Source organism: Thermobia domestica, chromosome 6, assembly GCF_964235325.1.
Source record: "Thermobia domestica chromosome 6, izTheDome1.hap1.1, whole genome shotgun sequence".
Classification (NCBI taxonomy): Eukaryota; Metazoa; Arthropoda; class Insecta; order Zygentoma; family Lepismatidae; genus Thermobia; species Thermobia domestica.
The window spans coordinates 301,405,235-301,428,276 of NC_137459.1; the positions used below are offsets into that span (position 1 = coordinate 301,405,235).

The 23,042-nt window shown below is 34.1% G+C and overlaps 1 protein-coding gene across 6 annotated transcripts in view; it reads left to right on the forward strand.

Moving 5' to 3' along the window:
- Window positions 1-23,042, forward strand: part of Creld (Cysteine rich with EGF like domains) — a 365,129-nt gene that overhangs the window by 129,020 nt on the left and 213,067 nt on the right. Inside the window, exons 8-9 of one of the 6 annotated variants that reach the window (XM_081762914.1) lie at window positions 1,712-1,955; window positions 7,975-12,682. The exons of 2 other annotated variants lie outside the window; for them this stretch is intronic. In XM_081762914.1, the coding sequence (XP_081619040.1) occupies window positions 1,712-1,929 (218 nt within the window). In that variant the 3' untranslated portion in view covers window positions 1,930-1,955; window positions 7,975-12,682. Of the gene's footprint in view, window positions 1-1,711; window positions 2,462-7,974; window positions 12,683-23,042 lie in introns of those variants that run through there. 3 more of the 6 variants (XM_081762913.1, XM_081762915.1, XM_081762912.1) reach the window with 3 other exon arrangements.

Below are 23,042 nucleotides of genomic sequence, written 5' to 3' on the forward strand. Positions count from 1 at the left end.
GGTTCATCCGGTTGGGACCACGTGTGCTTTGGACCTCCACATTATAAATTGAAGCTGGCTGGACATCCCATGATCCTCGGAACTGAAAAGGGATCGTATGTTGAAACAAATAAATAAGAAGATATGAAAAATTCTTAAATACATTGAGTTTCAAAATATAGTCTGACGGACATTATATACATTTTAGTACCAGAACGTTGATGTATTCATTTAGCGCTACACTTTCTTTACTAATAAAAAATGAATTATCATTGTTATAAGAAATCACAACACACAAAAATGTAATTTGCTTTATTTTCTTTGTTTAAACTACTTTTTTCACATCAATAATCTTATTTAATCAGACTTTTGTCATTACACCTCTCCTAGAAATAATTGATTGTTAGTATAGATAAAATCACGTGATTAGGTATGAATTGTTTCTATAAAAAGTGTGTGCTACAAAGTAGTGCCGACATAAACCGAAGTTGGAGAATTATCTTAATGCTTTCAATGTTGACTCTCAGGATGTAAGATTTTGAAGAATTTACCTGTTTTTATCATTTTATAACACACACACACACAATAATATATATATATATATATATATATATATATATATATATATATATATACACATACGCTGATGATACGCGAAACTATAATGAATTATGTTTACATTGTTTATGCCAAATAAAAATGCGAAAATTTATTTCTAAATAAAACGTGTGAAACAAAAACTCATGTGATGTCGCCTTGGCTTACAAACAAGTAGGAGAACCGATCGAAAACACTAAAGTGAAGTAATACTGGTTTTTGCACATGCGAATACTTAAGTACAAACTGAAGTACAACTAATCTTTTTAAGCCCGTATATAGATATTTCAGTAGAAAATATTTGAAGAAGCACAATTCTGTCATATGGTGCATAGAACATACTATAAAACAAGCTCGATAAATGGTGGGCATAGAATCCATAATAGTAGGTATGGGTGTACTTCTTTTATATTAGAGTTGTTTATATTTTATATAGTGTAGGGAAATAAAGTAAGGAGACAGACTGTGTATAGTGATTTTGATTGTAAATTTAAGTCGTGAGCAAAAATGGATACTTGCTTATATAATTTATCTTGTCAGAAACATATAGGATTAAGTATTTGAATACATATTTTGGTAACTTACGATGGAGGATGTGGTTAATTTAGAAGTTACAGGAAGTTGTTTAAATCAGACCACTTATTTTGAAGTTTTGAGAAAACAGATGGTATAGGCGGGTGTTCTCTTCTGATATCGACTTAACATATGGTAATAAAATGTTAGTTGCAGAAGTGATTTATGTGAGTCTTGAAACGATGAGAGTAAATATCAGAATCATTAATGATGTTTTTGTAGACAACAGTTTTTTATTTCATTGTTGTACTTCCAATTTTCACGGCTCAATGTATGCATGAAATGTTTATTCTTTCTTAAATTTGTCCTTTGTACGTACGACACTGATTGCTTGCAGCACGAGTTGAACTTCCCGGCCGTAAAATCTCACATTTTCACAAAGCATGGCTTGTTTGATCATGATAACACCGTTTGTGTATTTTCAATACCGCACTTTGAGATTCTTTTAAGAAAGGTTGACAACTCAGTTTGAGGTCTGTTTCCTAACCACAGAAGATTTTGTGATGACTGTACTGTGAGTGTATATCAAACCCAACATTCGAGCACTTTTCATCTTTTGCAGATCAAAGGGAATTCCAACGCAAAAGCCAGGTCGCCATGACTCGCTACCTTACCTATTTGGGTCTTTGTGTTGCAACGTGCATAATATTTCAGAAAAACACAGTGATTGCTAGCGGCATTGGGTTGACAGTTGCCTTATACATATCCGTATCAGAGTATATGCTTGGAAGTGGAAATGGAGAAAAAAGTAGTGTGACTGATTTGTTTTCGATGTCGTGACCATAGTTCATGACGGAGGATATTAGGTGAAGATCTACTTTTTTGTATAAATCAAGTTTTCCATATAAAAAACATTATTTTCTAGTGCCAGTAATAATGATGTTTTATCATAATAGATTTAAGGCTGCAATTGACAAGAACCCGCTTGTGAAGTATTATTGTTTGTTTCTAAGTTATACAACAGCAGTTGTCTTCCACACGTTAGTGGTCGATTGCTACTTGTTATTAGACCTGGGATTTGTGTTCTAAACTACTATATTTTGTTCAATCAGTATTCATAAAGTAAAGTGTAATATGAATTGTGGATAAAGTTTCAGCACATTTGAATTTAATACAATTGCTAATTATTTAGAAAGTACTCTAAAATCGTCGAACATGCAAGACTGAGAAAAATAAGACCAAATAAGGATATCATACAAATCGTTGCCCCAAGTACCAAGTAGTAGACGCTTTAACCAACATTAAATTTATTTTTTCTGAGAGTTCTTTTACTTTCGTTGTGCATCTTTATTATACCCCATACTACTACAAATAGATACAGTGGAACTTGCTCAAGGAAGACATTGACTAGATTTAATCGTCTTTTCTGCTTATTACGTATTGGACAATTTTCCGCTTAATGTGTAGTTGAAAAATATTAGCCCTAGTAATTAGTAAAAATAATGTAGTAAATATTCCATTCAGATGTCATGTGCTTTGGATGATAAAGGGTCCATGAACACAGTAAACCGCAATTTAGCACATACACCCATTCAAGTACACCCATTCAATACATCCATATTTTGTGTAAGCATAATTACAATTACAACTAACACATTTCCACTCAGATCATCCCTGATTTCATCTTCACTGACATCATTCACACTTTTTCTACATTTTTACTTTTATTCTTAATTTATGATTATTTGCGAATATATAACTGATCTAAAAGATAGGGGAAGTTTGAAAAGGCTGTAAATACAAATAATTCGTCAGTATACTGAAAGGTTTCTCTGAAGGTAAAGTTTTGACTTTGTGCTCTTCAGGTTATTCGTCTTTTCCATATAGGGATTCAGCTTTCCTACTGAAAGATCTACCAGTAATTAGATGTAAAGTGAATTTTGATATCTTCGTTATTAATAATATGGTAATTGACGGTGTTTGGGTAATCGTTTTTCTCAGGTAAGACAATGATGAAATACACATTTCTTTTACTTGCGAGAGTTCATAAGTTTCTGAAGAACAAGAATCTTAAGAAGTTTTAATCTGCACAAAACACATAGTTTTCTTTTTTTATTATTTTAGTCAAAATAACAATTATTGAGTCAAACTGCAGGTGTTGATGATTTGGAACTTGTTCATGTGAAAGTAAGTGCATGTCTGACTGGATCAAAAATACTGAAGGGATGCATTTTGGTCTCTTTCAGCTATGCTTCGAATATGAGGATTCATTCCCCCTCTCCTCTTCTCCCTCATTGGTCGTATACCTAGCGCTTGCGCCTTTGGTGCACGTGGTTCCTGGTTCAATTCCCGGTGCAAAAGTATTGAACGGATTTAGGTAGTTCGGATTTCACCTTAAACTGTAGGTCTGTCTCTCATATAGCTTAAGTGCTAGAGAGAGGTGCTAAACTCCAATAAATAAATAAATAAATAAATAAATAAACAAACAAAATGTATCAGTGTTATCAAGTGGATTTAATACTTGGAAAGTTAGATACATACATTGTGAATGTTAGCAGTGGCGATATGTTTCCCTCGAACTACTCTTGTTTTGGTCCAATGAGTTTGGACAAAATCCTGTTGTAATACATAAAATATCCCGCCAGCAGTGCGTACATTCACGGTTTTTTTGAGTACATTTCTCAGAGCGGAACGTATACATTTGTGTTGACATAAGCTCTTATGACACGTGGAGATGAAGCGTAGGACTATAAATATGATAGCTTTTAAAATGTTATGAACATTGCCCTGAACACAGTCAGGATTTTAATCATTCGTCTATACTTGCTGTTACTGATCTAGTTCTGATAAATTATTCTCGTTTGAGGAGAAAAAAGTCTCGGGATGCTTATTACGTTCTTTTGCTTTCTTGCCGTAGTCAGATGTTTTTGAATAGCATACTCCATGAACTGATTCTTTTCAGGCAACATGTGAATTGTTGCGGGAAGTATTCATTAAAAGGAACGAAAAAGCCCTCGTTAGTCTTGTCCCCATTTTAATTTTTTCCTTTCTTTTCGAAATACAGCAGAAATCAAAAAATATTGACATTTTCTGTGTATTTTTTGTTGGAATGGATTGTTGTTTAGCGCCCCTTTCAGTACTTATGGTATATGAGACGTATACCTACAGCTTAACGTGCAATCTGAACCCCGCCGGGAATCGAACCCGGGTCCCTCACGCCGAAGGCGTGTACGCTAATCAGATAACTATGACGGTGTTCTATGTAATTTTCGTGTAAGTACAAATTCTACTATTTAAACTAGTCAAGAACGTATCAAGAAGAACTGTTTCAGTAATTGGCGTTGTTTAAAGCATTAAATAATTACGTGAATAAATCTTAGTATTATTAATTTCTACAGTAAATTAGAAGAGAAGTGAACAAGTGGGTTAGGGACTGATGAGAACCCTTAAATAATGTGTTGTTTGCTGAGGTAATGGTTAACCTCTTGTATTTAGCGACAGATTTGAATGCTTTGTATTCTTTTTTCATTTCTCTCACGTCGCAGTTTTATATTCTCTTAACCAAATCGATTTAGATCATCAGAAACCAGTCACATGGTACATGAGGTGAAGGAAAATAATTATTCAGTGTTTCAGCATCTGAAATCAACCTCGAGATTGTATGCTTGGAAGGCATATCTAGTGTGAAGATGTATGATTTTGAAGACGTTTCTCCGAGGCTCCCGGGTTCGTTCCTGAATGCCTCCTTGGTTCAGTTCGCTAATTATATCTTACCAAAGACCATTTACTTTTTCTTTCAATCAATGGATGTTGTTTAAAGCTTCATTACAAAATATTTTATAACTTTTTCGTTTATTTATTAAAATTAAGTACCCCTTCGCAAATTCCTTTCACTAAGTCTCCTTTAATTTTCCCTCACAGCATTCTTCAGTATTCCTCACTTTTAATTTCTTTAATTTTCGTCTTTCTCAATTAAGTTATAAATGTCTCAGCCCACATTGCTATTCTACGTGTCAGCATTGATACTCGAAAGTGTTCACATTCGTTACTTTTCTTTTCATCAGAATCAAGGAAGAGAGATCGCAACTTAGCAATATTAGCGCGACACATTTTTTACTTTGTCAACAATTAAGAACTAGATTGTGTGAACATTTGTAACATCATCTACTTAGGAATGTCTAGTTTCCTTCGTCACGCTGAGAATGAACATTCTTCAGAGTCCTTCAATTTAGAAATGAGGACTCAGCTTCGGCCGGGAAAGTCCTTCATTCAACCTCAGAAGAAGACAATGTCCGCAGCCTGTATCACATTCGACGTCATAATGATGTTGTTAGAAGAGCTTTCCACCATGTTCTACCATGACCATATTTAGACATAGAGGAACTAGGAGAAGGAGTTTCGAGAATCGTCAGTTTGATAACCCTCATTCCAGTTGAGAGCCCTCATGGTTATTCGCTCTTTAACAGTTATAGTGGATATATCAACGACAGTTCAGCGATTTTGAGGATAGAAGTTCAACCTTTTTTCATTGAACTTCCCTAAGATATTGTGCTCATGACGAGTCTCACAAGAACAACTTACGCTTACATCTGTCGTGAATCCCTATCTACTATTTATCCCTATTTGCCGCACTTTTCTATTTAAGTCGCATTACATTTTCATTTTTAATGCATCTACTGAAACCTATTTTTGTACGTGGGTTGATAATAAATGAATGTAAATCAATGAATCACTGCCTACTTTTAAACTTTTATTGGCATATTACAATATGAAATGAGATGGTGTAGTGTATTCAGTGGCACAGACACACATTTATTTGGTGAATAGTTGTACTTAAAGAAACTCGATCACTACGTATCAGTATTTACAGTGTGTATTCTGAAATTTATTGATGCCTATGAAGTAGCATTTCCTTGTATTTCGACTTCATTTTAATATATCTTTTTTAAAAATATATTCATAATAATATCGTTGATAGTTCCTCAACTCATGTATTATATTTTCGTATTTTTATTAACTTTTGTCTATAGTGCCTGTCTTTGCATATGTTTTGTAGTGGTCTTTTTCATTTACACCTGAATCCCAGGTCTATTTTAATTGTCTTGATCTCTGTTTGTGACAAAGCGGTTTCTTTAAAAACTCATTTCGTGTGTACGTGTGTATGCGCGCGTGTGTGTGTGTGTCCAATAGAGCTGCTTTTTGTCCTATTTATTTCATAGATCAGGTGAATGGTATAAGGCTATCAAATAGGAAACTGATATAGATAATTCCCTTAGACTTTTGGTGCAATATAAGAAGTAAACATTCACATGTATTTTATAACTTTAAGTGATATGGGCATAGGTTTTGCATTTGGTGTGTAGCAGTAAGGGAATTTGTATTGTCTTCTTATGATACAGAAAAGTTGTTTTTTGTTGTAATTACCGTAGAATATATGTTAATTGTAAAATTCTCATACTTGCCAGTTAATAATAAAATTTCGTGTTAGAGGTAATATGTATTATGTATGTCTTCAGTTTTTCTATGTCGTAATGACTAATTCAGCAAAAAAGGAAAAAAAAAGTGCATATGGTGTAAATCGTAATATAAGATGCTACTATAATAATGCCACGAATGATGTTTGGCAACAGACAGATAGACAGTTTGCGAAATTTGGGTTGGCGACAAATACTCCAGCAGTATTCACTAACATATCACAACATGTCTGTAGGAATACAAGATTGGTTGAAAATGTTATAGTTCAAATTAATTACATGCCATTGGAAAAATATTAAGTGCAATTTATTAGTTTCGCATAATAATATAAGATGATAATCAGATTTATACAATAAATATTTTATAAACACAATATTTATAAATTCAACGGATTTTAAAATTATCTATATGCTAGTGGTTTTTATAGCTTACGTGATAAGATATTTATTTGAAATAAAGGATATGTTTGAGTACAATTACTGTGTGTAGCTTTCCAGTAAAGTTAATTCTCTTGATACTTGGCAATAGAGATGCAAAAAAGCCGGCTTTTTTGAATCGATGGTTTTTTTCACATAAAAAGCCGGCTTTTTTGGGAAAAAACCGAGAATTTTGGAAATTTTGGCTTTTTTCATTTTCATGATTTTTCTATCCAAATAGCTTTCTTATAGTATATTCTATAGTTAGATAAGATTTCCACGACCTGAATGCCATATTTAGCTCTGTAATTCACCATCAAGATGGATGGAGCACATATTTTACGAATTAAATCTAACATGAAGAATGTAGTATTTGAGGGCAATTTTACAGGTTATTTAACTTTATTTTAACTTTTGAGTTATCGACATTTTTTTCCTTCTCTAGATCATTTTAGTTTGTCATCCGTGTTTCATTTCTAAGAGCTTAGTACTCCAGCTTCTAGCACGAAAGTTAAACTTACGTTTTTCTATATATCCGTCAAAGCATACGTTTTTCAATATGTCCGTCAAACCGTATTTCCACATTTCTGTTATACTGTAGTTGTGCAATGATTTAGCAATAATTTTCCAGATACAACCTTGAATACCAATTTATACAAATAATCAATAGCGGATTTAGAAAAGTACTTTGGGAGGGGTTTCTCTGATTGTTTCGTTTTCTAAAAAGTCCTAATTTTATTTGGGAGGTGCTTGAAGTTTATGAGTACAGGCATAACTAATATTTCGTTTCGTTTATATGTTTAGCAATAATCTTCCAGATACAACCTTGAAGATCATTTTATACTGAGAATCAGTGGCGAATTTAAAAAAGTGTTTTGGGAGGGGTTTTCTTACTACTAATGTTTAGTTTTTCTAAATATTCGTAATTTTTATTTGACGGGAGCTTAAAGTTTATGAGTAAAGGCATAACTAATAGATGTTTCGTTCGTTTTAGACGTTCCACAACTTTGGAGAACAGGCTTCAGTCCGAAAGACCGATCCTCTAACCTTCGCAAAACCGTCACTGCTGGTAATTACTAATAATAACGATTTAAAAACAATAAGAAAGGAAGTCGGCCAACTCCTACACTCCTAGTCGGCCAGTACACGCACTATTTCTACATTCTCAGATGGAATGAAGGAAGGCTTTGTCAGAATGGTCGAATGCTGGGTTGAATCCCGGACTTCCCGATAGAAGCGCAAAAGCCAACCACTCAGTCACGTTTGTTGTGCAGTTGTATTTAGCTTAACTTAAATATATTCCGTAGTCTTTTTTTTTTTTTTTTTTTTTTGTTCCGTAATGATATGTTGAATCCCTTTTGTTAAAAATTCAGAAATCTTGAGGACTGGGTAAACCGTGATGGTGGTCAAGGGCGCCCATGTTGTGGTTTCCAAGGAGGGGAAGTATAAGCGACGTTTCAAAAATAGTTTCAAATTTTGCTGTAACTAATGTAAAAATCCTATTGGATTTTCAATATTCTGAAGTACATTTTCCTCTATGGGGGGCAAGCGCCCCCTTAACCCCCCTGATGGGCGCCTTTGATGGTGGTTATAAAAAAACTTGACTGTAGAATTTCAAGAATATACAGAACCATGTGCAGCCTTTAATTGTATCATACAAATCTAAGTATTTCTCTTATGTTTTATTTTAATTTTATTTTGTTTCAAAAAGAGGGTATGGAATATTTTGAAGTAAAAATACTACATACAATTTTGCTAGTTATTTGTGTATTTTTTGAAAGAAGTTTTTACTCTTAAGGTTGGCTCGTTTACACCAGCTGTTTTTTTTTTTTAAATAACTGGTTTAAACTAAAAAAATTAAAAGAACAAAAATGCGAATCGTGTAAACTTCATAGTGACGTTTCACATGTCAAACCATCTGCATTAGTCTTATTTCCTTTTCACCTTTTAATCAAGGTGTCCCATGTTCAATTCTCGGTCGAACCACAACCCTTCTTTCATGTGTAAACCAAGTACTCTTTCGGATGTCACTTTAAGCGAAAGTCTTCTCCTTGATAACCTCGGTATTACGTAAGGATGTTAAGCCTAAACATACAAAACGAAACCAAATTATATATTTCTGCATGCCTGTTGTTTTATAAAGAAGCGAAGGTTGCTTAAATATATTGATTAAAATTGGTAAAACTTATCGATTGCCTACTTAGCTTCCAACATTAGCTTGGATTGGACTTTCAATGATACCTACATACTAAATTTGTAATTTAATACCTCAGTTTAGAAAAATAAACACACTGCTGAACAAGACTTCACTTATTTAATATAAAAACACATTTACACCTGACGTTTCGATCTTCTATCCAAGATCCTCATCAGACGTACACTCACGTCTGATGAGGATCTTGGATAGAAGATCGAAACGTCAGGTGTAAATGTGTTTTTACAAGTGCAGTCTTGTTCAGCAGTGTTTTTATTTTTCTGATTTTATTCGCAAGACGTTGACTATGATTGTGTGTCACTCAGTTTTAGCGTACTGATTATAATACGTTGACCTTTAAATTTTACATGCAAATTAAATTTTACAGGATTTTCCCGTTATTGTTTTACATTTAAAAGAATGACGGGATTTTCCCGATGGCTAGGGCGGGAGTTTCTCAATTTAAGAAATTTACTGACCGGACTTCTTTAAGCTTATGGGACCTCTTCCAGCATAACCCCGTTGTTGAATAATAACACCAAGGCGAAAGAAACTTATTTCTGTGAATATGTAATACAAATACATAAAGCAAAATATCTAAATCAAAAAACCTGGTTTAAACCCCAAAAAAGCCTGGTTTAAATTGCCCCCCCCCCCAAAACGGGTTTTTGGCATTTTCAGAAACAACCATGGTTCTTGCCAACTCTGCTTACTTTTGTATATAGGAGGTTAAAATGTGTTTATTATATACATTGGTTAATCCTTTGGAATTCATTATGTAAAAATATTGAAGTAAAATTGTTTAAAATATCTTTTCGAAATTCATGGTTTACTTTCGAGGTTTTATATTATTATCGGCATCAACCACCAATTAAATGACTTTCTGTGTTATAGAGAAGCGAAACAAAGTCTGCTTTATCGATTTAAAGCAGAATTTTGAAAAAAGCCCAAAATTTCCCAAGCAAAAAAGCAAAGCAGAAAAAACCGAGTTTTTTTCCAAAAAAGCCGGTTTTTTTCCGAGCCCTTGCATCTCTACTTGGCAATGACGATGAGAAGTATCGTATCTTCTGATTTTTGTTAATGAAAGGTTAGAAACACTTTTGACTTACGTACGCATGTAGTAATTGTCTCTTTTATGATAAGTCAGTTATTGAATGTTTCCTTAGCAGAGAAAGAGTCATTTGCAGTGCACGTCAATATAAAGGATGTATTAATGACTTCGTAATATCGATGATTCAAGATAACGAGTTCTTTTTACATTTATTTGGAACAATGCTGATCAGTGCCTACTACAACGTATCGAGGGCTTTTGTATTTAGTTTGTGTCATCCATTTTACTAGCAAAATATCTTAATGAACATGAAAATTCAAACATTCTAAAGAGTATGAAATGGCATCATAATAGCATTATGTAGAGAGCCTTACTTCTGAAGAAATCTTAACTTGATTCATGTGAAGCGAATGTACAGATCAATTATTGTCTGCGCTCAGAATACTTTCGGTGTACCCTATGTCCTTCAGTCCGCTACTATACCAGCTATTTATTCATCTGTCATTTGTAGTTCTCATCCTCAGTGTCTTTTGAATCCCCAGGGTTGTTCGCGTAAAATAAATTAATAAATAAAACTAAATAAATAAATAAAAATGAAACGTACTTCTAAATTTGTAGAAGCATGTTGTAGTTCCTAGCAAACTCGATTTAAGGAGCTATTAAGAATATAATCTACATTTCCATGTAGCGTTTGTTACAGAAGGTGCAATGATTTTCAGATATTGACATTTAATTTAGAAACTGCATTTTCAGGGTGGTCACTTTTGAGCAAGTTTGTGTTTCCTCCTTGGGAGGCACGGTGGCTCAGTAGTAGAGCACTCGCATGTGGTGCAAAAGGTCTCTGCTTCGATCCAAGGCCATGTGAATTTATGATTAACATCATCGTGTCTGTGAGTTTCCCGGGGTTCCGCTTTCTCCCATATACTTACTCTGCCAATTCTTTCGTAATCGTTCACTTTCATTATTCGTTCGACTCCTTTAACGTAAAGGACATGACTTTACACTTTTTCGTTTGTTCCAGGCACCTCCCTCCCTTGTTTCCTGCGTTACAGTTCGCAAAAGGCGTTGGTCAGATAGGTTTTAGTTTGTGTGTTACATGGTTATTTTTGGCTTTCTAAATCGGGTTTAGGTACATATATTCCTTTTTAAAACTCGAGTTATTTATTGTAGCAGTAATATGGACTATAGAAACCTAACTATTCCTAAGGTCTCTGATAATGGAATAAGCTCCTTGTCACTAAATAAATAGTATTACGTGTTAATTTGTAATTCACACATTGTTGCCGATCAAAAGGGTAAATGTACTCCTTAATTAGTGACGAAATACTAGCGGAAACATTAATGTTGACCTGTATGATGCATTAGAAATATTTCGAAAATAAATTTTCGTTGTCGGTTGGTATATATATATATACACAGATATAGTATATATGTGTGTGTTACGAAACGTACTTTACTAGGAACTCCCAACTAAGTATAATATTTATTCTGAAGGTTTATAGGACTTCTGGAAATGTTGTATACCTTCTGTTATCCAGTTAGTAAACAAAATCATATATGTGTGTTCTTGTAAGTCGTTGTCACGTCCAGTTTGTTACTGAAGATATTACTTAAAATAAGACCAATCAACAAATACAATTTAAATATGTTAGATGTAAACTCTTTAAAATGGTACAATAATAATGAATCAATATTGGCGTAAATTAAAGTAAGAAGTGTTCTTGGATCGAGAAACTTTGTTATTTTCAGTTTAATTTTAAATTGACTTATCTGATTCAAACTATTTCACCAGTAGAAAAATGCATGATTTTACATATGATTATCATCATGATAACAATGCAGATGCATCCAAGGGTTTAATCAACTTATGAAGTACGTTTGTATGTTCCCTGGTTTTATAATTGTTTAGCTATTTTGTTAAAGTTGTTCTTATATGCATTTGAAGTTTATGCTATAGGAGTATATTTCATGTTGAATGTAAGTATTTCATAATTGGATGTGTCCGATAGAATATCCCTACATTATTTATAAACTAAGAAAATCAAAATGGATGCGCTGGCAACTTTCTGAGTTACTAGCTTTTGAAATTGGAAGATATATTACGTTTTATAGATACATGTTTCTTTTGTATTCACTAAGTCTTTGTAGGTGTGGCTCAAATTCTTCAGTAATTTGTTTAATCTCCTAAACTGATAGTGTTTCGAACCAAATAGTTTTGTATTCGATAGCCTTGTAGATTATTATGACTGGTGTGCTGTTCTCATTGATAAGTGTTTTTATTTTCCAGTGTTTTTCATGTAAATTAAAATAACTTACCTTACACTTCGTAATTTTCCGTCTTTATGGTCAATATTTGAAAACCATTGTATTATCATTTACCAGTGATGATCCTTTTCGAAAGATGTATGTTTATTCTTATGTACTTATGAAAAGAGCTACACTATGTTGTTAAGTGTATTTAAGTCTTTCATTCTTATTTTTTTTTCCTTTTAGTTTTAGATAGTTTTATGTATATAAAAATTAATAACATTCAGTTATTACGTTAACAAATGACAAAAAAGATTATCTTATGTTAGAAAAGTCTACAGTCTGCTATTGAGTTTCAGTAACTTAATGTAAAAAGTGACTTAATTTCTCAACGAAATGTACTTTCACATTCAAACGTAAATTCCATATAAATAAAAGGCAATCATTTCAGAGTTAATTTATATATATATATATATATATATATATATATATATATATATATATATATATATATATATATATATATATATATAATGTCAATGTTCTATTTTTAAAAATGCATCGAGTTAGAGAAAACTGTGCTATTGATCATAAATTCATTAGTTACTGACAAATTTCATAAGATATTTAGGGAAGAAGAGATTTAAGATATATATATGTCACTTTTGAACGTTTCTATACAATAATAGTTGTCATGTTAGGAAAATGCGAATGTGATTAATTTTGTCTAGTTTCAAAGCTGGGTCAATGTATTTTGAGAAACAAATTTGAAAAAGGTATTCCGAATAATAAAATGCAATATGTTTGTTACTTCAGTAAATATTCATAAGTTTTTTTTTTCTTAACCTGCTAGAAATGTACAGGGGTTGGACAAACAAAAAAAAAAAAAAATCTAAAACGTTTGCAAAAGTGTGAAAATCATACCTAGTATGATGTGGGGCTTCCTTTTGCGTTCAAAACAGCTTGGATTCGACGTTGAATGGATCTATACAGCTCCTGAATCGTGGTGTGTGGAATTTTGTACCATTGTTACTCCAAAACATGCTCCAGTTCCTTAAGGGATGCTGGTAGAGGGTAATGAGACCGAACACGCTTTTCTAACTCAGACCTCAACGGCTCAATGATGTTCAGATCTGGTGATTGTGGGACCCAGGGGAGGTGTGATACCTCCTGGTCATGCTGTTCAAACCATGATTTCACCGTTTTTGCAGCGAGGCAGGATGCCAAATCATCTTGGTAGATGCCATCACAATCAGAGAGAAATATTTGGACCATGGGTAGAACCTGGTCCCCCAAAATGTCCTCATACACCTTAGCATTCATCATTCCATGCAGAGCTATGATGGGATCTGCATAAAACCACGATATCACTGCCCATACTGTAACAGAACCACCCCGATGCTTTACAGTTGGGAACAGACAGTCTGTATCATAGGCCTGCGACGGTGTTCTCCATATGTAAACACGACCGGTTGTTGGAAACAAGGTGAAGGTCGATTCATCGGACCACATTACGTGTTTCCAGTGCTCATGAGTCCACGCCTTGTGGTCCTTGCACCACTGGATACGCCTTTTCGCATTTACTGTTGTGACCAGGGGTTTGGCGATATCGGCCCTGCCATGAATTTTCATTTTATGAAGTTCCCGTCGCACTATTTTCGATAAAACCGTGTTCTGCAGGCCGGAATTGAGTTCAGACGTAATTTTCATTGCAGTGGACTTCTTTTTAGCTGCTACAATGTCCTCCGGTCCCTATCTGCAGGATTGTCTTTCGACCACTGTTGTGCTTTGCAGACGTCGTTTGCCCACGAATTGTGTATGCCCTTGTTTCATTGGACACTGTGCCTTTCGATATCCCCACAATGTTCGCCACTGTTGCCACTGAAGCTCCAACCAGACGGGGACCAACGATCATGCCTCTTTGGAAGTCTGTCAGGTCGCCCATTTTACCACACCACGACACTCACAGGTGAACTGGTTACTGCTGACGGAAGAGGAAGGTCCACATGACAGATTGAAAACAAAAAACGATCGGCAACCGCAACACGTTTTGTACAGTGGAGGGTCAAATTTACGTGTCGTGTATGAAATGGTTTTAGATTTTTTTTTTTTTTTTGTCTACCCACTGTATATGTAGAAGGAAAGCAGTGGTGTAAGCTCAAACTTTTCTCATTTATGTTTTAAAATTATTGTGATTGTGCGTCATATATTCACGTATATGAGCGTAGTGATAATATCACTGGACCTCTGCTCTCAATCCTTATGTTAGGAAATTTCGTGTCCGTGTAGGTGTATATTATCACTGCAAAATGTGTCGTCCTAGTGTCGACGGAGTGTCATTGTAATGAATGCAATTTGGGGTAAAAGTAGCCCTTTAACGTGTTTAAATACGCAGTTTTATATTATCTATAAATTCGTTTTGGTCCTTTTCTGAAAAAGAGTATGGCCCTTCCATTCCTTCCTATGTGCTAGTCCATAACATGAACCAAAGCCCAAGATGGTTCATTTGTGGTTCCGTAGACGGAACTATATACATGAATTTTGATGAGTATTTTGTCTCTTTTGGCCTAAATTGTAGCTTGGACAATAACTATTTCTTGCACCACATTCCACGTGGTGGTCTACATATAGCCTTCTTCCATCTAACTAATACTGCTATCTAATCAATATGTAACGTTGCCTCAGTTAACATGACCACTCAAATAAAATACCGGTATTACGTTGGTACTGAATTGCTAAATGCATCATCATGTCGTTGCAACCACTCACAAAACTTATCCATATCATCGCTGTGAATTCTTGAACCAGGTGAATTTTGAGAATAAACTGCAAAATCTGACCAAAGCAGTAACTGTATAGACACACGAAACTAAATAATTACTCACGCCTTAAAGAACTAATGTTGGCCTGTTTAGTTGTTATATATGGAATTTGACTAGTAATACATGACTAAATGATCCATAACTACCGGCTAAAGAATATGGTAGTTAACTGGAATAAGTGTGACAGTCGGTTATAAGGAAACAGATAGTCACAAGAAGGCAATGTTACAGAACAACAAAAAAATGCCATTTGTATAGTACGTGTCCATGGGTAGATAATAAATGAAGTTGCCAATTTGTTGGTGTATCGAAGCGTAGTGTTCAACATGTCCACAACGAATGGTCTAATATGATTGTGATCGCAAATCAGCGTTAGAACTGTGGTAGGAAAAAAAAAAAAAAAAAAAATATTAACTCACAAAGCGCCAGGATGACTTTCACCCTTGGTAAACGAAAATCGTTCACAAACTCGCTAAGAAATGCTGCAGTCCATGATTGAAGGTCCATCTCAATTAATTCTTGAAAAAATTGCATAAAGAGAACTTCATGTAATGAATATTTGAGGGGAGTATTTCGAGTACTACGAAAGAGGACACTTCTCACTGTAGCGCGTATCATTGCTTTCATCAGACATAGACTATTCGACACACAACTTGTGAAACCGTAAGTATATATACAGGGTTACTACAAATGATTCGTCAGGTTTTGTATGAATGTATTTCACAAAGTATTACATACAAACCAATGAGTGATACATTGTTTGAAAAAGCACATTTTCAAGTTTTTTTTTTTTTTTTTTTTTTTTTTTTTTTTTTTTTTTTTTTTTTTTTTTTTTACATATTACAAATGTTCTATGTGCGCTCCTCGTGTTACACGACACAAATCTATACGGTAGTCAAGTTCAGTCCATACACATTCGAACTCTTCACTGTTCCCTCCGAGACATGGTCGCCTGGAGCTTTTTCCTTTACAGAGGCAGCCTGTGTCCTTAAACTGTCCATACCATCGCAAAATACTTTGGTGGGTTGGTGGTTGTATGTTGTACTGTCTTCGGAAGGCATGTTGGTGACTAATTCTTTCTTCACATATCCCATCACACAAAATGCTTTCGGTTGATTATTCGCCATTTTGCAAACTGTTATCACCCTGCCAGCTGGTGAGTCACAACCGGAACCTGGAATGACATAAATAAAACTTCAAAGTATGCTCTTTTGATTGGTTAGGTGGACATTAAATATTTGAAGTTATAAGACTTTAAAACCTGATGAATCATTTGTAATAACCCTGACAGTAATTACTGTTTTATTCTTAGTTATAAATGAATTCAAAACTAATGTGAACTGTATATAAATGAGTTTTGTGAGGAAGAAAGCGATGCTGATAAACACTACACAGTTCATATATTTTGTTTATATCTTCTTATCTTAATTTGATGCTTGATTTCGTAGAGCTCATAGCTACTTTTTGTTCCAATCATTCTGAAAACGGTCGCCAGTTTTAAGTCTAGCACATATAATTCTAATATAATCTGTGACATTTGCAATATATGCAAAGCCACGTGCCAGTTATTCAGTGTTGGATTGATTTACCTTTACTTGATGTGGACTCTACCTGCTCAATGTATAGTGATCAAGGAATGGTGTTACTATGAGCACTCAATATATTTTATTTATTTATTCACTTTCTTTTGGCCCCAACGAGCTAATGCTCACATTAAGAGTATTTGCACACGTCCCCGGCAATGCCGGATCCGGCACCGACAATGCCGGAACCGGAACCGGGGCTGCTTTGCACACGCAGCCGGCAAAACCGGAGCCAGAGCCGGCAATGTCGGTGCCGGCGCTGCTTTGCACACACATCCCGGTAATGCCGGTGCCGAAAGGTAGTTTGAGTTTGAACGTGAAGGAGAGAACATGAGTCCGTTTTATACATTATATGAAAAGCTGCGTACATATGATTCGAATTTTTTTAACTAATTACTTTCGTATGTCTAAACAAACGTTCGATTTCTTAGTACAACGAATTAGTAATCATATTCAGCGCTGTTCAGATTTTTTGCAAGAGCCGTGTAATATTACAGACTGACTTGAATAAATGGAAGGGTCGTTCAATATCTGAGAAATAGCTCAATGCAAAGAACAAGGTTAATTGTATTACGTCAATCAAGTGAGGTAGGAGCATTAACGTCTAAATCCCCAAATATCTTTTCTTTAGTACACAAAGGTATATTTGCTCTTTGTGTGTGTGGATGTGTGCGCACGAGGTATATGGCCTTCTTTTGGTTTCTTTCTCTTTTTTTCACTTTTGTTGCCATAATTTTAACATCTATTTAAATTTCTCAAAATTGAAACATGCTGAGATCAAGCTATTTAAAATAATAATAATAATAATAATAATAATAATAATAATAATAATAATAATAATAATAATAATAATAATAATAATAAGTTCTACAAAGGCAACATTGCGGCTGCCTATTCACTCAGTATACAATCGTTCTATGGAACAAATACCAGACAAGACAGAGTACATATTTTTATTATGATCTATGAGGTAAAACAGTATGCAACCACAAGAATAGAAATTTTCTTGTTCTGTTTGTGCATTTTCAGTTCTTTCTGTAGCTGTGTTGTAGTTTTTATTTACTTTAATTTTATTTACAACCTTTGTTATGCTTGAAAATGCCTACTTCTACGATTATGATGGATATTTATACCGTACATACTGGGTTGCATAATTAACAGGATAAGCACTGGACAACTATCCTAGATTCATAATTTCTTCGTATCTCCATTTTGTTCATTTCCGCCAAGTTGATTTTTTAAAAATTATGACTTCATATATGCTAAGACATATTCTCTATCAAAACGGATCCAACGACCCCTTTGTTTAAATCGTTTAAGTAAGTTTCAGATGTAGAAGATAACAAATTAATATACATACATACATGTGTGAAACTCACTTTACGCGTTGCCGTAGTTGGATAATTCAAACAAGATCCGAATTTCCCTTGCTGAGAATTTATGTAAATAGCAAGCCACTATATCTGTGGTACCTCACAGCCATTTTTATTATTTCATTCTTCATTATATATTCATATGATGTGAAAAAAAGAAAATAACAAAAAACCTGAAGTAAACAAAAAATCCAAATACAGGAAAAGAAACAAGAATACACAACGCCTTGCCACTCACTCACTGTAGCTAGATTGAAGAAACCTATCAACAAGCCGGCTCCGTCTTTGCCGGTTGCGTGTGCATCTACGCATAATAAAACATTGCCGCCGACAAAATCGGAGCCGGAGCCGGCACCGACATGTCGGCGGCTAGTCCGGCTGCATTTGCCGGAGCCGGGAGTTCCACCGGCTTTTTTTGCCGGGTCGGAAAGCGTGTGCCAGCTACCATTTGATTACATTGCCGCCGACTCCATCGCCGGCATTGTCGGAACCGGATCCGGCATTGCCGGGGACGTGTGCAAACGCTGTAAGGGGCAGTACAATCCAATACGTACATACTTCAATAATAATATAACATGACAATATATGTTTGTCATAGACTAAAAAGAGACAAATAAAATAAAGAAAAAAAAATAAACAATAATGGAAATAAAGTACATTATATATATAAGAAAAGGAAATACATGGTAACTACTAATACCAGGAACAATAATAGAAATTCAAAATATTGCATAAGATGTTAACTTGAATAACAATATATGAAATACATGAACAGAAACTTTTATAGTTATGGATTATATATGTCATTTACATTAACAACAAATTTAGGGAAATATCATATAGCATGACAGTTATTTACAATGAGCTATAAACTGCTCCCAGTAATGCTGTGTCACCTGTTTCTTAAATATATACTCACTACAACAATTTTTAAGTTTATCTGGAAGGTCGTTATACGTTTTGAGTAGACTGTATTTGTCACTCTTTGTGCCATAGTTAGTTGAGTTCATTCTTCTTATATGTAGTGCATTTCTACGTCTAGTATTGTATTCATGAATATCGTTATTTTTTTGAAGCCTGAGATTAATGTGTGTCTGGGAATTTATAATTTTGTAGATTAAAATACTTGTTTGAACTTTTGTAATTAAATTTAGTGGTAATATTCCTGAGGCCATGTACAAACTATTGCTGGAATATCTGGGAGGTTATCCATACATTGACTTTATTGCTTTCTTTTGGAGAATTGCTAATCTCTTTATATCTGATTGCCTACCATTCTGCCAGATTACCGATAAGTAAGATAGGTGGGATTGAATGAGTGAATAGTATACTGCTCTAACACTTGAATTTGGTACGATATTACGTAAACGACTGAGAACTCCCACAACTGGTGATATCTTCTGTGTTAACATTAATATATGTTTGTCCCATTTCATATTTTCATCCAGTACCAGACCTAAGTATTTTACAGTACGTGCTCTGAGTATAGTCAATTCATCTACCTGTAGTTTGTCAGGGATCCGTGTTTTAAATGAAGGCTTATGAAACACTAGAAACACTGTTTTGGAGGGATTAAGCACCAATTTGTTTTCGCAAAGCCACCGCCTTAAAATGTTTAAATCGTATTTTATATTACACAATAGTTCTTGGACAGAGTTTTCAACATAAAGTATTGTTTTGTCATCTGCAAATAAAGCAACTTTACCATTGAGGTTTAACTCCTTTATGTCATTTATATAAATCAAAAATAATAGTGGACCTAAAACTGACCCTTGTGGCACACCATGAAGAACTGGTAATGCAATGCTCTTTTGACCATTAACATAAACATATTGTGTTCTATTGTTCAGGTAACTTTTAAACCATTTCAGAGTCACTCCTCTTATTCCAGTTTTTTCCAATTTTTTAAGCAAGATTGCATGGTCAGCTGTATCGAAGGCCTTTTTTAAGTCAATAAATAACCCTGCTGCTAGTTTATTGTTGTCTAAAGCCTCTTCTACTTCAATTACTAAATCAACAGTTGCATTTAATGTACTGCACTTTTTCCTGAATCCATATTGGTGTTCGTAAAAAAGTTAAACGACTCCAGATACCTAATTACCTTATTGTATACACACTTTTCTATTATTTTTGACATACAGTTTAGAATGGAAATAGGTCTGTAGTTACCTGGTTGTAATTTATCACCCCCTTTAAAAACTGGTACAACTTTTGCTACTTTACACAAAGCCGGAAATGAACCAAGCTCAAAAGAAAGATTAATGAAATCAGCTAAACAGTACTTTAATGTATTTTTACATTTTTTAAAAATTTCGTTGGTAAGATTATCTTTTACCGTATTTCTTTTCATCTTTAGTGAGTTAATAACAGCTAAAACTTCATCAGCAGTCACAGGCTCGAAGTAAAACGAATTAACTCTGCTTTGATTACCGTACTCTTGGTCATGTACTTTAGAGATTTGAGATACCAAGTCTATTCCTACATTTGTGAAATATTTATTTAGTGCGTTAGGTACTTCTTGGTCAACTATTTTTATTTCACCAACACGTAATTTAGCCACTTCTGATTTTTTATGCTGGGTCGTGTTTGTTAAATCTCATTAACTACTAACCAAAATTTTCGAGGGTCATTTATATTATTCATAATTTGTTCGTGATAAAACGCATTTTTTAGATTTCGTTTCTCTTTCGTAACTAAATTTCTCACGTTCTTGTTCTCTTCGCGTATGAAATTATTTCCAGGATATTTTTTTGTAAGAACAAAATATTTATCTCTTCTACGTATTAGTGATAATAAATGTTCAGTCATCCAACTATTTTTGTAATACTTACGAGTTTTAACAATATTTTTGCGATTAATTGTAGCTTTTTGAATTCCAACATTTATATACGAAATTAATTGATTATAGCATGCATCGATGTTATTCCCATGAAAAGTTAACTCATTTCTTAAAAAATAATCATTTGCTTTCTTAAAATCAATTTTAGCACAACTGTTTTGAAACTCTAGCTTAGTCGCTGAAGACTGGACCTGAGTTAAGCTAGTGTTCATAATTAAGATATTATGATCGCTAAGATCTATTGCTATATTATTAATTTGCACCTCATGTTCCAGTTTGTTAATAATGACATGGTCAAGTAAAGATTCACTTTTATCAGTAACCCTTGTTGGGTATTTTACATTAGCCTGACATAAACCATTTGAATTAATAAACAAATTATAATATATAGTTTCGTTCTCTTTTGGTTTTAATGTATCGACATTTAAATCACCTAATATGTACATTATACTGTTACTAAAACAATGAGTTATTTCTTCAAGGTCTCCTAAAAGGTTTTCAATATTACTTCTGTGTGGATTATAAACGCCTACCAATGTAATTAATTTGGAACCTACACAGAGTTGAATAGCAAGAATATTATGAATGTTATTAATTGATTTTACAATACTACCAGTCCAATCGTTTTGGAGATAAATAGCAACTCCACCCCCTCTTTTACAATTTCGATTCACATGAAAGCCTGTATAATTCTGAATATTATAATAATCACTTTCTCCAGAATATAGCCATGTTTCGACAATAACGATAACATCAATTTTGGGTATTCTTAACAACAACAATTCAATTTCATCCCATTTGTTTCTTATACTTCTCGCGTTGATATACAATATAGAAAATTTCTTTGTTTTCGAATGTAAGCTTAACTGGACATTTACATAATCATCTATACTGTCAAAAGTGTTTTCACTTATGTTTATTCTAAATGTTGAAGTATCATTATCTAAATTGTAATCCATAAACTGCCTTAAACTATAACGTGGTTACTTAACATGGTTTTCAATTGCGGAACTTTTTAATATCATCATCATCCCTTATCCACACCGCGGGGGAATTTTCATGTTGTCTCACGTACACTTTACAGTCCTTCACCCACACGTATTTGACCTCAGGTCGGAGGTCCCTTGCCTTCTTGTGCAGAGTTTTGTTGCACGCTGTAAGATGTTCATTAATATATATCTTTTTTGGGGCCTTCTTAATGCCAATATCTGCACTTGTTAAGTTTGGTTTGGATTTCCTCGCTGCTAGCACCGCTTCTTTCTTCCACCTGTTAACAAAACGTACAATGATAGGCTTTTCGAATTCTTCTTTTCGAGTTGGAATACGATGCACTATATCTAAGTCCTGTTCTGTTATCGTTACCCCCAATGCTTTGCCAAGATTGCTTATGGTCGTATAAAGATTTTCACCATCTTCTGGGACACCATGAATCTCAAGGTTGTTCCTTCTTTGGTATTGGTTCTACTCTTCCAATTTTTTCTTACTTGCACTATTATTTGAACACTCATTAATTCCATTCTTCAGTTCTTTTATGTCTTTCCTGAGTTCTTCGAAGACAGCGTCTTTGAATTGCATTGCTTTCCGTATGTCTTCATTTTCCTTAACCACTGAGTCCAATTTCGTTTCCAGTTTGCTGTAGTTTTTAGATAGTTTATTGAAATTATCTGAGAACTCTTTCCTTAATGCATCCAACTGTTCTTTGATTTGCAGAGACTGGTTTTTTAAGCTACCTCTCATATCGCAGTCTTCCCGGCCACAACTCCAGCGAGCACGAGAGTCTTTGAGCAATTTGTCATATTCTCCCTTCGATATTTTGACACAGTTTTTATGAAACCAATCGTTACATTTACCTTTACAATTTAATTCACCTTCACTTTTCCCCACCTGATTCCCACACACAGGGCAATGGCATTTATCTGATTGCATTTTAAAGTATTTACACTGATCGAACCT